Raw genomic sequence first — 15,131 nt, 5'->3', positions numbered from 1 at the left:
AACATGAAAATATAGCCCCACATCTGCAAAGTGGGATACTTGGAAACATGGATAAACACACACTACTAAAATGATCTGCAGTGTAAAATCTCTCGCTGCTTTTGCAGCCATTCATCACTTTGGTGAGAGAAGTGTCTTTCCGGGTCTACACTTCACTTTTTCCTTCCTGTTTTGAGGCTCTTTCTTTAACTCTCTCCTTCACATTCTCTCTCTCCATCTCCCTCTTTTCTTCTTTGTCTGTTTTTGCGTTCACTAGGTAGCTGGTAGGAGGAGCAGGCAGGGGCTCTTTGGTCAAATTGGTCGTTTCCACACTGTGTTCTGCTGTACCTGCTGACAGAGCTATCAGATAACTTAACTCTGTCTCTCCTGTCCATGCTGCCAATGTAACTATGCTTTGTATGTGGATCTTGGGATTTTAGGTTCTTTGTGTAATTGTTGTGATTGTTAAATTACATGATAATTTAATACGGCATACATTATCAATATAGAAACATTCATATGCACACAAGCCTTCATTCACACTCAACTTGTAAGTCTCCGTGCTGCAGTTGGCTGTAAACTGACCAGAGTCCATAGCTCCCTCTGTTGGCTAGTTGTGAAGTACAATTTCATGCTCTCCCTTTCTCAGTTTCTTTCTCTCCCTCCCTTTACAAACGCAAAGTTCAGTGTTATATATTTTTGTAAATTTTCAAATTTGGTTCATTTCAGTTTTGATTTCCCATTTGTAATCCTCATTCTAATAATAAACCACTACATTTTTGAGCCACTAGTAATAACAATTTAACTTAACCTAATTACTCTTACATGACAGTAACAAAAAACAGCATGCATAATTTCATTTTTTTTGTTAACCAGTAGAGTTGCTGCCTCAGTTGAGGGCTTTGTGTATGAGTGGCACACATGTCGATGTGTGGCCTGGGGTTAACGGCCTAAGTGGACGCCTCATGAATTTGTTAAAGACTGTTTTGACCAGCAAGAAAACACATACAGTACACACACACAGGCATTGCTGTGAATGAACTTGCTGTGGCCTATTGAGTGGTGTGATTGATGTCAGTGAGAGTTGCAATGGATAATTCCTCCATAGATGTCAACAGGCTGCCACCACAGGGTCAAAACTCACACACCCACGCATACTCACACACACAACTGCAGACAAAAGAGAAGAGTGAGATGTCAGCAGTGTTACAGAGTATGATAGCCTTTATTTAGTGACTGAACTGCAACCATGATTCAAACAACACCCCACCCCCACCCCCCGCCCTTTTTTTTTTTAAACAAGCATACCGTTAATTATGGTGCTGTTTTAAAAAATGCAGAACATTGTGGCTGAGTTTTGTCATTGTTAATAAATTATCTTATTCTTTATGTATTTTATCCTCTGTGTTGTGCAAGTCATGGACATAGTATTGCCAGGGAGCTGGCAAACACGTATGCAAACTAAGACAAGATATTTCCTTGTCTTTCTCAGTTTCATTATTGTGTTTAACAGGTATATGGTTTGACCAGTGATAGAGAGAAGTGGCCTAAAGGGGTCACTGTCAACATATACACTGACTAAGAGCCAATCAATATTCTAGGGGGGCGGGGTGGATAGGGGTGAGAGAGGGGAAAGAGGAGTAAGGCAGGAAGCCAGAAAGGGTAAAGGTTGTTTTAGGGTTTACCTAAAAATCATAGGAATTTGTGGAAGTATCTAATCAGTAGATTCAAGATCTCTGACCATGTGTGCCTTTTGTGTGTGTGCATGTTGATGAATTTTAAAGAACACAGCTCTCTTTATGATTTTGTGTGCGTGATGGAACTTTAGCATCTTTCCACAACAATTCCTTCCTATTTACATAAAATACAAAGCTTTGTAAGGCATAACTCACCACACATATGCAGAGGAGAAACTTCCTTACGTTTCAGCCTTATGTTTAAACCACGTCGCTGCTTGTACGAAAGCTTTCTGTCAGTATCGTTAAAAACCTAACACAATCTGCATAAATTACAGAATGTGGAAGAAAAGTGTCATTGAATATTTTCTAAAAGTGTACTACCACAAAGAAATATGCCTCCATAAACACAGTCAGTTCATCATAGAGAGACCATTTAATTTATCTGTGTGTAAGCAAAATACGTTTTTTTTATTTCAAATGCTTATATTGAAGCTATGTCATAATTCTTTTACATTTTTAAATTGTCCCATATATACATGCCAAAATTTGTTTAGCACTAACCAGTTTGAACGTTGTAGTACTTGGTATGTTAAGCAACATCAAATCTGTGTTCCTACATCTGGATCTTTCTGCATAGATACATAAATAACGGATGGGTCTGTGTGTGTGTGTGTGTGTGTTTGTGTGTGTGTGTGTGTGTTAGAGACAGAGGTTTTGGTAAAGGATTTGTTTGCCCAGTAGTGACGGCAGCATTGATTCACACTCATCTTTGTCGATGCTTATAAGCCTCTGGATACATCATAACTCTGTGTGTGTGTTTGTGTACATGAACCTCCGTGTATACATGTGTTTGAATTCATGTCACTCTGTGCAAATGGCAGATGTACACATCTGCAAGCAATGTGTGTCAGTGGTCTGTGTTTGGGCTTTTCTTTGTCTTCTGTTTTACACCGAAGACAACTTCGAAATGATATGATATACTGTATTTTTTTTCATTTGCATTAGTAAAAGCTGCTGAGCTATGTTTCAGCATATTTCAGTTCAAGTTGCAGAAATTATGTCATAGCCAACTGACAACCATTTTTGGCATGTGACTGAACAGCACTGTGGTTAGCAAGGCCTACTGAGTTCTCCGTGTGGCTACACAGACATGCTTTATCAACATACGAAGCCAGTGTACATATCTCACATTAAGAAGCATGTGCATTTTCTGCTCTTAATTCGATATTTTAATAACATAATTCTGCTATTAACTTGTAGATTTGTTAAATATTTGACTTAATGTTTAATACTTGTTAAAGAAAACAGAGAAAGCGAGGCTGTAGTTACTGTTAGACACACACACACACACACACACACACACACACACACACACATCAAAGCAGAGATTGGTTTCAGGAAATGTTTTATTATCTGTTCTCTTCCAAAGCTGCTAATCACAACCACTCTCTTTCATCTTTGCATCCCCCCTTTCCACCCCTCCAATTTCCTTCTCTGTATCTCCCTTTCTGCTCCACACTCCTCTCTTCCCCACCATGCTGTGTGTAGAGGTACCAGAGTGCTGGAAAAGTCACATGAAAAGGAGGAAAACATTAGTAAGAAAGAAAAGAAAGAAGAAAGAAAGTGTATATCTTTCCAGCAAAGCAGATCTGAGTCTCCCTATGGGGTTCCAATTTACGCTTTTTAGAGGAAAGGCCCTTCCCTCTCTCCTCACGTTGCCTTTTCGCGTTCCCCTGTCTCCTCCTTGCTCTGAGACTGAGGAGCGGTGAACAGATTCTCCTGGAGAATCCGTCTCACACTGAAAATGCTCACATTCCAAGGTGTTTGGAAAAGCCTGGAATACACCGCGTGACGGTGTGGAGATGACAGGGAGCTCCACAAAATAGCAAGCAGCAGGGAAAACCTCGTCCCAATCACGCCCAAATCATTCCACAACAAAGGACAAGCGCTCTGGAATTGCCATAATCTCGTATTTTACTGCTGGGCTGTGATCGTCTCGTCTGTGCTGTGCCTGTGTGTGTGCTTGCAGTGTGACACATTATTCAGGCTTAAGGTTTAGGGTTAAGCTTGCACTTGTTCCTTTGATCTGGCAATTCTCTGGATTTGATTAGGTCAATTTTGTGTTGTGCAAGCAGAAATCCACTTGAAAGATGAATTGTGGTGTTGCCTAAATTGTTCAGCCTCTACTTGACTGTTTTCTTCTAAAACTTTTTTAATGTTGTTTAAGAGGAAAAGGAGAGCAATGTTTTTCCCGAATTGTCTTGTTTTTTTTGTTTGTTTTTTTTAAACGTGGCATTTTAATTTCTAGTGCAGGTACATGATGACAGAGGCAGAGAACAGTAAAGAGACTTTAGAGAGACGAGGTCAGAAAAGATGGGTTGATGAAGACACAAAGAAAAAAAATAAAGAAAGAAGGAAGGATTGCAGGTTGTCTTGCTTTAAACCTTTCTCTCACCTGCCTCTTTCTCCTCTCCGCTCCCTCCTTTCCTTCCTCCCTCTTTCTCTCTTCCCCTCCATGCTCTTTGTCTGATCCCTCCCTCTCCACCTGCTCGTCTCCCTCTCTCTCACTGTCCCTCCTCGTCTCCACCCCTTTCTCCGCCCCTCCCTCCAGCCATTGGTCAAGCTTCCACCAATCACGACAGAACCGGGACCTGAGGGACTGCATATGCAAAATGCTGCTTAATATTCATGAGCTGCTATCGGGGCTTTAAGTCGTTGATTAGGACAGCGGCACAGCTTTTCGTCTCAACTGCCTGGCTGACTGGCTGTGTGTGTGTCTATAGCCCCCTCTCACCGGCTCTCACATACACACCGCACACACACGCTCCCTCACATCTACGCACACACGCAGAGCTGATCAGTGCGGGCAGCGCAGAGCCTGGTAATTGTATTGCTCCCTCCAAGTGGAAGGAAGGACCGAGAGAGAGGAAGACCAGAGAAAGAAGAGGAGGAGAGAGAGAGAGAGGAGAGATATAAAAACTTTGAATTTTTCCAATTTTTTTTTTTGCTGTTTCCACGGAGGAGGTTGACATGACAATGAACCGTTATCGCCGATGGATTCGGTAGGACACCCATTATCTGAGTGTTTTTTAATGCACTCTGAACAAGAGTAGGTAAATTTTACCTTTTAATCTTACCCTCTTATTCATCTTCCAACTTGTCATTGCCATTGTCTTCCACTGTGAGTGGCTGTGTGTGAGGGAGTGTGTGTGTGTGTGTGTGTGTGTGTGCGTGTGTGTATGTGCTGGTATGCAACGGAGGTGGCCGGCACCATGTCAAGGTTGTTTCTGCTGTCAGGTAGCACGCGTTCACTGTCTGTGTGTGTGTGAGTGTGTGTGTGTGTATGTGTGTGTGTTTGTGTGTGTGTGTGGCTGCAGTGTCCGGACAGCAGCTCTTACTCAGTGGGTAGAGGAGCGGAATTTCTGTCTGTCCACCTGGGAGTGAGACATGCACACAAACACACCTGCACACACACACACACACACACACACACACACACACACACACACACACACACACACACACACACACACACACACACACACACACACACACAGAGTCACAAGCACACACTCATTAATAACACAGAGACACAGTTTCTCCTTCACTTTCTCTGTTTTCAAGACATTGTTTTACTTTGAGCCACGTTGTTCTCAGGACAAAACAGCAACTCAGTCAGGACATGTCTGCATGAGTGTATGCCCGTGCGTGTGTTTGTGCTTGTGCACGTGTGTTTTAAGTGCGTGTTCGTCCAAGCAGAGAATCAGCGAGGTAACAGGGCATTGAGGTTACAGGAATAACGCGGAGAGACGGGAGGAGAAGGGCCCATAAGAGTGGAGGGAGGAGGAAAAAGGGGGAGAGCTGCGCTCTTAAATGCCAGAGGAGGTAGAATTTCAGACGGGCAGCTCAGCGTGTGGCCCCGCACAGGAATTAGAGACAGTTACACACACACTCACACACACACACAAACAAGCGAGTGCTGCTGTGCTGCTCCTTTCGCCAACGCTTTGCTCTTTTAGGTGTGTTTGAAAGAGGCTGCTCAAAATGCAGATTAACTGATTGGCACAGCGGACAGCGGTGTGTGCAATATTGTGCTCATATTTATGGAAACACAAAATTAGTGCAAACAATCTAATAGAATAAAGTATAGTAATATCTACTGTTTATCTTTTCTCTAACATTTTAGGGTGAAAAATGACTTTGAAGTGATGTGTGTGATTCAGTACGTGGACAGCACTGTCTGCATGTAGATAGGAATGCATTAATATCACTGATACTGTCAAATTTGTTTTGCTCATAATTAAAGCCAGGATTTTGCAGCAGATTTGTATCGGATTAAAACACATGTTTAGATTAATTTTGTTTTAAGTGTTAATGACTTTAAAATAAATAAATTAAAATGAATTATACTAAATCAAAGGGTCTTTACAGTAGAGACTTGGAAGTGGAGAACTGACAGGGCAAAGTCGAAGCAAAAGCTGGCATAGAAAGACTGACTGATGTGCTTCACAAATATGATAACATTTTAAAGAAAGTATTTGTGTGTTTTGTATCATTTTTGCATGTATGCATGTCTTTTAGAACCTCTAACCTATATAGCATGTGACACAGAGAGGGACATTTTAAAGAGAAAAGGGCAAATGGAAAAAATGTACCACTTCTTTTCCACGGGGCTTTCCTTTCATTATTTTTAGCAACTTTATTTTAAACAAAATATTCCAATCTGTTTCAGTTAGGGTTTGATTTTCAATAAATGGAAATTTGCAAATGTTTGAAGAATAGACCGTTTTTCATGATTTTCTGTTAGGTTGACAAGCAATTAAAAAACATATTTTTTAAATGATTATTTGAACATCAGCGCAGTTTGAAAAATCAAGCTTTTTATGAGTGCAAGACTTTAGAGCATCCTCTCATATTGAATGTGTTCAATGCGTTCTGGAAATCAAATGACTGAAGGTCCAGAGTAACGTCTGAATTTCATATACTTTTGATTGAAAGAACTCGACCCTGTAGACTGTATCTGAACGGTCTGTCTGTGCGCTGGTCTTTCCATTGCAAACCAGTGTGGTGAATTTGAAGAACCTCCAGCAGTTCAGCTTTTCAAGTCGTTTTTTTAAATTCAGACCTAAACAGGAAAAGCAGACACTTTTGACCAGGATTTGGTCGCTAATAGGGAAACAAGTGTGAAGCATTGGAGCTGTGTTTAGAAATTAAAAACCAAGTCAGCAACTGAAACACACACTTTCATTCCAGACAAAAAGCGGTGAAATGTGTCAGCTTTACCTGTGTGTGTTTTATCGAGTGTATGAGCGGTGCGCTCCTTCATCCATCCATTCATCCATCCATTGATCCATCCGTCCACCGCTCATTCTCTGCTCAGGCTTTGCCTCCTTTGCTTTGAGGCACTGCTTCCCTATACTAATTAAAATATTAGGGATAATGATGATCATACCGATAATAATAACAACAAGTACCGCTTAAGCTGTTAACATAATTGCATTCCCCTCATGCTACCATATACATACCATTTGCATATCATTAAAATATATTTCCTACAGTGACTTTAGTGAATTTGGTGTTTTTCGTCAGTGGGTGTGAGGCAGACGGACAGGTGGTGAGAATTGCTCAGCGGCCGTGCAGATCATTCAGGCAAAGGTTTGCAATGCGATGATGAAGAGAAGCACAAGGCAACATCACTCAGCTCATTCAGATGTTTAAAAAACACATTTTATTTAGATTTAGTTTTTTTATTATTACATGGAAAGGTAATGCAAATAAATTATTTGTGATTGTGCAGATTAACTGTAAAAATCTAAATTTTTGCTTCTGCAATCAAATGAAAAACAGGTTGGTGCACATTTGAGATTGCACTCTGTCAGAATGTGCCTATGATTAATATTTTTAAATCATCTGACTAACTTTCTAAATGCTAAAAAAAATAAGAAAATCATTTAGGAACAATATTAATAAGTATTTACTATTTAAACAGTTTTAATGATAGTTAGACACTCGAGACAGCGCAAAATTTTCACCCTGCGACGTAGTGTTAGATTGTCTTATCGTGTCAGGAGAAATCTGATTGTTTTAGTTCATTTATGAGAGAAGACTTTTACCAGAAAAATGTCACAATCGTTATTTTTTTCTCTGAATTTCCAGGCGAAATAACCCACTGTAGATAAATCTACTGAAGTAAATCAAATAGAACAAAATCAAACTGGAAGGCCAAGCATGTTGTTGACACTCGGTGCTGAGACAGTTTGTTAATGTGCTTCATTTGTGGTTTAAAACCGTGACGTTCAGATCAACATATGTGGAAGTAATGACAATAAAAAGAAAATATTGCTTCTAATCAAGGAAAATTAAGCACATGTATGCTATTTTTTTTGGCCTTTTTCTCCTTCTCAGTCTCTTGTGCACTTATTTTTTTTTCAGGCCATGAGGGAGAGAAAGCAGTAGAGAGAGAGAGAGAGAGAGAGAGAGAGAGAGAGAGGTAAAGCTGACTGGAGGGAGGGATGGGGGACCAAAGAGAGATTGCACAAATTAAAATCCTTTTAATCTCCTTATAAAATCATTTACTTAATTCATCTGTCAAAGCATGTCAATATGTGCTGCGCTGATTTGCTGCCTGTGCGTGTGTGTCTGTGTGTGTGTGTGTGTGTGTGTGTGTGCGTGCACATTTGCATCTGTTTGTTGTCATGCATGAGTTCGTGTCTGCCTGCCCACATTTTGTGAATGTGACCTATTGATGAGGAAGTGTTGTTCTTCTTTTACTGTGTCTCTTCGCCTGTCTGTCTGTCCGTCTCGGCGGAATTTATTGTCCGTCAGTTTTTGCGTTGTATACGTCTACGCACACATACAGAGAGACGCACACACTCGTGGTTACGGAGCCTTTCTCTTATGTGAAGGGTCCGGGCATTCCAGTGGTAATTTTGTCCCGTAAAGAGAGAGAGAGAAAGAGAGAGAGAGGGATGCAATGAGAAAGACAGACAGAGCGAGAGGTGGGAAGGAAGGGAGGGGGGATTTGCTTTTGTCTGACACCAGCACTCAGGGGGTCCGCTGGACACACGTGTATGCATGAACGCTCACACATGCACGGAAACGCACACCCTCACACAGCAGTAAGCACGTTGTTTTGAGCAGAGAAAAAGTAACCAAACTGTGTCAAAAAATGCAATCAGGCACTCGTGCACATGCACTTACACAAATGGAAGCGGGTATTAAAAACACAGCGTCTCGCACATTTGTGTACAAAGCTACGGAGAGATGAGAGAGTAAAATGGGATGAGCCTTGATGACGTGAATTTGCCTGATTTATGTCCGATCCATCAGTGCTCTGTGTATGTGAGAGTATGTCACGGGTCAGTGCCGGCCTTTATGTGTTGAAAGAGCAGTAAGAGAGACTGTACCAGCTGTGACACACACACACACACACACACACACACACACACACACACACACACACACACACACACACACACACACACACACACACACACACACACACACACACACACACACACACAATCACTGCAATTAGCCATTACACCACACAGGCGGTGAAGCTGTGCGTGTGTGTGTGAATGTGTGTGTGTGATTGAATGCCAAAGCGGTGATTGAAAGAAGAGAGAGTGTGATATATAGTGAGAGGCAATGCCGCTCATCTCTTCTCATCGCTTCTCCTTCCCCCTATCCCTTTCTCCACGGCAGTCATCCGCTCATTCCCCGTGTTCCATCATCCATTCATCTCCGTCATCCATACATCAAAATGTGCATTCAATTATTATTACTATTATCACAATCTATCAAATCATTTATGCTTCGTCTAAGAATTACTCTTCTTGCTTGCTGCTGCATACTGACTTTTCGGTCTCATTCAAGCCTAGTTTTACCAAGTCTCCTTTTACAGCAATGTGAAGGTTGGAGATATGCTGAGGAAAAAGGGGGGTTTCTTTGCGCATGTGCAAATTTGAGCTTCCAAAAGCTTTTTATGGATCAGTATGGTTTTAAGGAACATTGATGTTTCTTAGTTTCTATTTTATATAAAATTGTTAGTGTCACTGCTATTTTTTGAGGTAGTTTTTCGTCAAGGAGTTGCTAAAATGTGAATTCAGCAGTTCACTCGATAAACTATTGAGCTGCGCTTTTGATCAGGAGACCGGTATATGTGTGTGTGTGTGTGTGTGTGTGTGTGTGTGTGTGTGTGTGTGTGTGTGTGTGTGTGTGTGTGTGTGTACACATCGTGTTGTGCTCAGGGCTTCTAATGCTGCTCCTCACTCCTAATGGGAGGAGACAGCGGAGACCGGGCCACAATAGAGCAGATTTAGATAGAGAGGTGCTGTGTGTGTGTGTGTGTGTGTGTGAGAGAGAGTAGGTGTGTTAAAGTGTGTGCATGAGTTAAAGAGGATCGAGAGAATGATGCAGGTTCAAGCGTCTTGTCTGTCTTTTGCACTTTTTCTGTTGGGCTGTCCGTGGGGATGGACCTATAGATCGTCTGGTTGGGTAGTTCTCTCCCTCTACATGCCCAGGCCGAGAGTATGATTAAATTGTCATTGTTTCGACAGTGTGTAAGGGCGGTTCAAAAAGACAAAAAAAAAAAGGAATGATACAGTAGAACGGGAAAGGGGTAGCTGCTAAGGGAGAAAGAAAGAAATGAATGACCATGCCGCCTTGCAACTGACAGTGAAATATTCCTCCTCTCATCCTCCCATCATGCTTCATGTGTGTGCCTGATGGGGAGAGAATGACAGGCCGGCCCACTACCCCACCTCTCTCTTTAGTTTTTTAGCCTTGCTTTCTCTCCCTTTTCTTGCCCTCTCATCACTGCACATTTCTCTTGGTGCAATTAACCAACTTTATTAAACACATTATACTAATAAACTCTTCCATCATACATGTATATTCAGTATGTATACTTATACAAGCAGCTCATTTCGTAGTTTTTCATTTCGACAGAAGAAATTAGGGCGACATCGCTCTTGCATCTTTTGCTCCTCGAACTCTCCCAACAATTTAGCTTTGAGAAGAACTGCATGTGTGCGGGAACATGCCAGTCACACATGCACATAAATTGTTCTGCACATGTGAAACACTGTTAATATTATCTGTAAATGACCTTAAAAGAAAAATCCATCTGTGACGAAGGCCTTGTTTCTGTGTGTGTACTTTCTGTGTGCACTTTATACACAGATGTGCACTGATGTTATGGAATTTGCACTAGAGTATAAAAAAGTACTATATTTCATTTTTGATGCCATCTTCTAATTTAATTATAATGATACATTGAAGTTTTTAAGCGTATGATACTGGTTTCAAACAGAAGTGCCACAAATGGCTTTTTTGTTAGGATAAACTCGAACAAACAAGCTTACATGCGGAAATGTGCTCAGCTTCACTCACTTAAGTAATTTCAAATCTTTCAGGTAAGCTGTGCCACTATTTGAAATTGGCAGCCGCTTTTCATCTTTGGAAACAATGTATTTTAGATTTTTTATGGGTTTTATATAGAAAAATGCTGCATCACCTCTACAAATATTTGATTCTTTCAACACTGGCAACTTCACATTGAAACGCTAAGGTGAAATCTTTTTCTTTGTCAAATTGTTGATATGTGCAAATATATATATTGTATAAATTTTTAAGCATGATTAAAATTATAAAACAGTACAAACATTTTGTGCAGTCCAGAGGTGCGTTACACTGTGCAGCTGATCTTTTCTTCACCTCCGCAGATAATTCATTTTCCCTTTATCCCTGTCTTCCTTCACCATTCACCCCCCCACACACACTCACACACTCGTCTTCTCCCTCTCCACACGCCCCTCCCTTGTGGAGCTGTCACCTTTCTGCACCCGCTCAGTCCCTATTAAGGCCGACAGCCCATCTGCCGCCTGCCCCGCTAACAGCTCCCGTCGCTAACGCTAACGTGCACACACATCCACATCCACTCAGACACACACAGGGCTGCGTCCAACCCCACCTGCCCCGATACACATGCAGACACGCACAGAGCAACATAGTTATACACATTTGTGAATAAATATATTCATTCACTCAGTGTTTATGATTACTAAATGATCATTTTATTATCTCCAAGACACACACCCTAACAGGAATGTTAACATGTCTGTGTCGGACATCTTTTATTTGTAAGAGTGGATGTTTAACTAAAATGTCCTCATTAGTTCACACATGCAGACTTTTTAAGCAACTATATGACATATTGTTACCTCAGTGAATAGAAGAATGTGTGTAAGTGTGAACTCAGAAAGTCGGCAGTCATATGTACACCTTCTCAAAGAGCCTAAAAGAATAATTTAGGAGCCTCAGTTTTACTGGTAAAAAGCTGTAAAAGTTAAATAGAATGAAGGGATTATCGAGGTTTATTTTTACATTGCAGAAAACGTGTACTTTAGCTCTACGTAAAATAAGAAAGTAGGCTGGATCTGTTTGTCCCTTTTCGCCATAATTTTGTAAATAAGTTTGTCACCTTAGTTCTCATTTCAGTTATTTATCAGAGTTGAAATGTGTATATACCACCTATGAAACGGTGTCTCAAACCATTTATGCGAATTTGTGGACACATATTGTATGTGTGACTGTAAGACATCGCACTGCCCTGACTAGAGGGGTAATTAGGTAGGGCAGTTGGAGCTCTGTGTGCATGTGTGTGTGTGTGTGTGTGTTGTGGCATTTGCTCCCTTCAGGGATAGGTGCGTTTTGCATTAGCAAGAATGGCAACTGTCTCATCAATCACTGCATCACCATGTCACACACACACGCACACACATACTGTGTTATGGTCATTCTGTTCACAGATGGGCCAGCAACACATGAGCGAGTCACTGAGCATCAGAAAGACACCCACGATCTCCCTACTTTTACACACACATACACACACACACACACACACACACACACACACACATTGCCTCACGTCCACAGTGTGAGTGTGTGTGTTGGTGCTGGTGCTGCTTACATGTACTGACAGGAGCGTAAAATAGGTTAGGTGGAATCACATAGGTTAATACTCTTCTCTTTTATTCTTTCCTTTAACTTTATATACACATATATGGAAATGAGTGATTTTTCTTTCTGTGCAGAGGTCCTAGTACAGTTTTGAATGCTTAAAATGAGAAGCTCATTATAGTAATCTGAATCTATTAAGGTAAAGAAAAAAAATGAAGTTGTAAAATTTCCAATTTTCATTCTGCACACACACATCTTCTCGTACGATTTTACGGTATTTAATAAAATAACAGGAAGCACTAGTAATGCCTGATTGAAATTATTGTTAAACTGTCATTTATTCTTCTGCTATGAAATAAGAAAAAAATATGTAAAAATATCCAATTACATGGCCTTAACTTATGAAGTAATAACAGAATCCTTAGCAGTTTTAGTGCAAGTGGCAGACAAAGCCTTTGCCGCTTCGCTAAAATACTGGAAAAAGGATTTATCTCAGAACTTAAAACTCAGGTTACTTTTTAAAATTGCATCTCAGGACTCAGGACTACGATGCAAAGTTAAACAGATGGGTTGCGTCGCCGTCTCTCTTTCCTTTTCCTTCAAAAGTAGTGATCTCGCCTGTATATTCAGTCTGTCTTTTACGTTAGGCTATAGGATATATGTTTCATTTACCAGCTTGTATGTGACTGAGAAAGAAGAAAAGGGGATTCAAACTAACACTATCACTGCACATGGCACTGGATGTACCTTAGCCCGGTGTGACACCGGGACACTCCCCAATAAAAAAAACACCAGTATTAAGTGTTGCCTGTCTATATAGAATTGTGACACCGCAACCAAAGCCAATAAGTGTCTGAAGCAGCAGCAGCAGCAGAAAGATATTGATTCCTCCTATTCACCAGAGTGGAACTAAAACCTACATATTACACACCCTGGCCCTCTACTTCTCACGGAGCCAACCCAGCTCTGTGGATGGATGGAAGGATGGCTGTCAGACAAGTCATTGGTCTGTCTACCTGTCTGTCTGCCTAGCCCTCACTTAAACAAGAACACACACACACACACACACACACACACACACACACACACACACACACACACACACACACACACACACACACACACACACACACACAAATGTCTGTGTGGTGGTTGTTTGTGTGGTAAACACATGTCTATCAGTTGGTGACACATACCAACATCCTGCTCTGTTTACTGATACACTATGTTAGAGAAAACACACACACACAAATACAGACACACACACAGGAATGTGGTAATGACAGGAAAACCCAGTGAAGCCAAAACAAAGATAACACAAAGAAATATGATTATTTTTAGTAAATATTTAGCTGTAATGCATGACTTAAAGTGTTTTTTTTCGCACGTTTGGCATTAAAAGTGAAGTCAGTATCAAAAACCAAACAATTATGTGTAAGTTTGTCAAGTTCTGTAGCATAGTTTCAACATGAAATATCAATTATAAATGATTTTCTTCCTTTTAAGGCTCATTTTACATTATGCTCAAACAATTAATTTAATGTATCCATCAATATATAGAACCCATACAACTGTTAAAAAAGCAAAGCACAAAGGTGCTTGAAACTAAATCTAAATTGACAGCAGGCATCTCTTCTGCATTTTCCATTATTTTAGAAAGATCACTGTATTACCGGTTGTGTTCTGACATCTATTCCCCAGTCTGAATTGGTTTCTGTATTTTCTATATTTTGTCCGACTGTAATAAAGTGCTTTTCTTCCCACCAGCCCCGCTCCATTCTCCCCTGATAGTTTTGTTTAAATGTAGGACACCCAGACGATTTTATTACAAGCCCTCCCTCCTCTCCTCTTCTCTTCTTTGACGTCAACTATAAGTACCATCCCTTCTTTTTTTTCCAGTCTCTCCGGGTTATTTAATTTATTTATTTTTGCATTGGATGATTTTGATTCTGTTCCCCATGGTGACCTTATCACCCCAGCGACAGCTCTGCCCCCTGACGACAGCACTGCGTTTGACTGATGGATAGAAGTCCCTCCCTCCGGTGCATTTACTTTTATATTCCAGTCTGAAAAGCCTTTTCCAAGGCTTAAACTGGTAAAACTTCTCTGACGTGAAACACAGCTGGAATGCGCTTCAATTAGCAGCCTGACGCATCCGCTGATGCCTGTGCATACAGACAGATGTATCTGGTAGAAATTTGCTAACACATTCCAGGACAAAGGGGCTCGTGTACTGGTTTAAAATTACAACCAGTGCTCTGTGAATCTGTCTGAAAGCTGTGTGTCTGTCTGTCTGCCTGATGATGCTGCTCTCAGCATGTCGGCTTTTTTGTCAGTGCCGTGTCCTTCTGCGTGTATTTTAATCAGTGTTTTTTCTGATTGTTTGTTTACTTGCCTTTCTTGTCTTGAGTGTGTTTTAACAGTTGCATATGTGTGGCATTAACTGTTAACATGTAGCTGTTTGGTACATGTACTGATGGAGTTCAAGCTGAATTAGTATGTATGAAT

At 40.8% G+C, this 15,131-nt stretch overlaps 1 protein-coding gene and 1 long non-coding RNA gene across 8 annotated transcripts in view; one reads left to right on the top strand and one right to left on the bottom strand.

The window, feature by feature from the left end:
• The window catches only part of LOC127531177 (uncharacterized), a 387,768-nt gene that overhangs the window by 296,960 nt on the left and 75,677 nt on the right, over nt 1-15,131 (bottom strand). The gene's annotated exons all lie outside the window — the stretch shown is intronic.
• The window catches only part of esrrga (estrogen-related receptor gamma a), a 155,234-nt gene that overhangs the window by 72,088 nt on the left and 68,015 nt on the right, over nt 1-15,131 (top strand). Inside the window, exon 1 of one of the 7 annotated variants that reach the window (XM_051939877.1) lies at nt 4,340-4,767. The exons of 2 other annotated variants lie outside the window; for them this stretch is intronic. In XM_051939877.1, the coding sequence (XP_051795837.1) occupies nt 4,712-4,767 (56 nt within the window). In that variant the 5' untranslated portion in view covers nt 4,340-4,711. Of the gene's footprint in view, nt 1-4,339; nt 4,772-15,131 lie in introns of those variants that run through there. 4 more of the 7 variants (XM_051939869.1, XM_051939883.1, XM_022201674.2 and 1 more) reach the window with 4 other exon arrangements.

Source organism: Acanthochromis polyacanthus, chromosome 2, assembly GCF_021347895.1.
Source record: "Acanthochromis polyacanthus isolate Apoly-LR-REF ecotype Palm Island chromosome 2, KAUST_Apoly_ChrSc, whole genome shotgun sequence".
Classification (NCBI taxonomy): Eukaryota; Metazoa; Chordata; class Actinopteri; family Pomacentridae; genus Acanthochromis; species Acanthochromis polyacanthus.
Note: the sequence above shows the minus strand (reverse complement) of the source record. Positions and strands in the feature narration are given on the sequence as shown.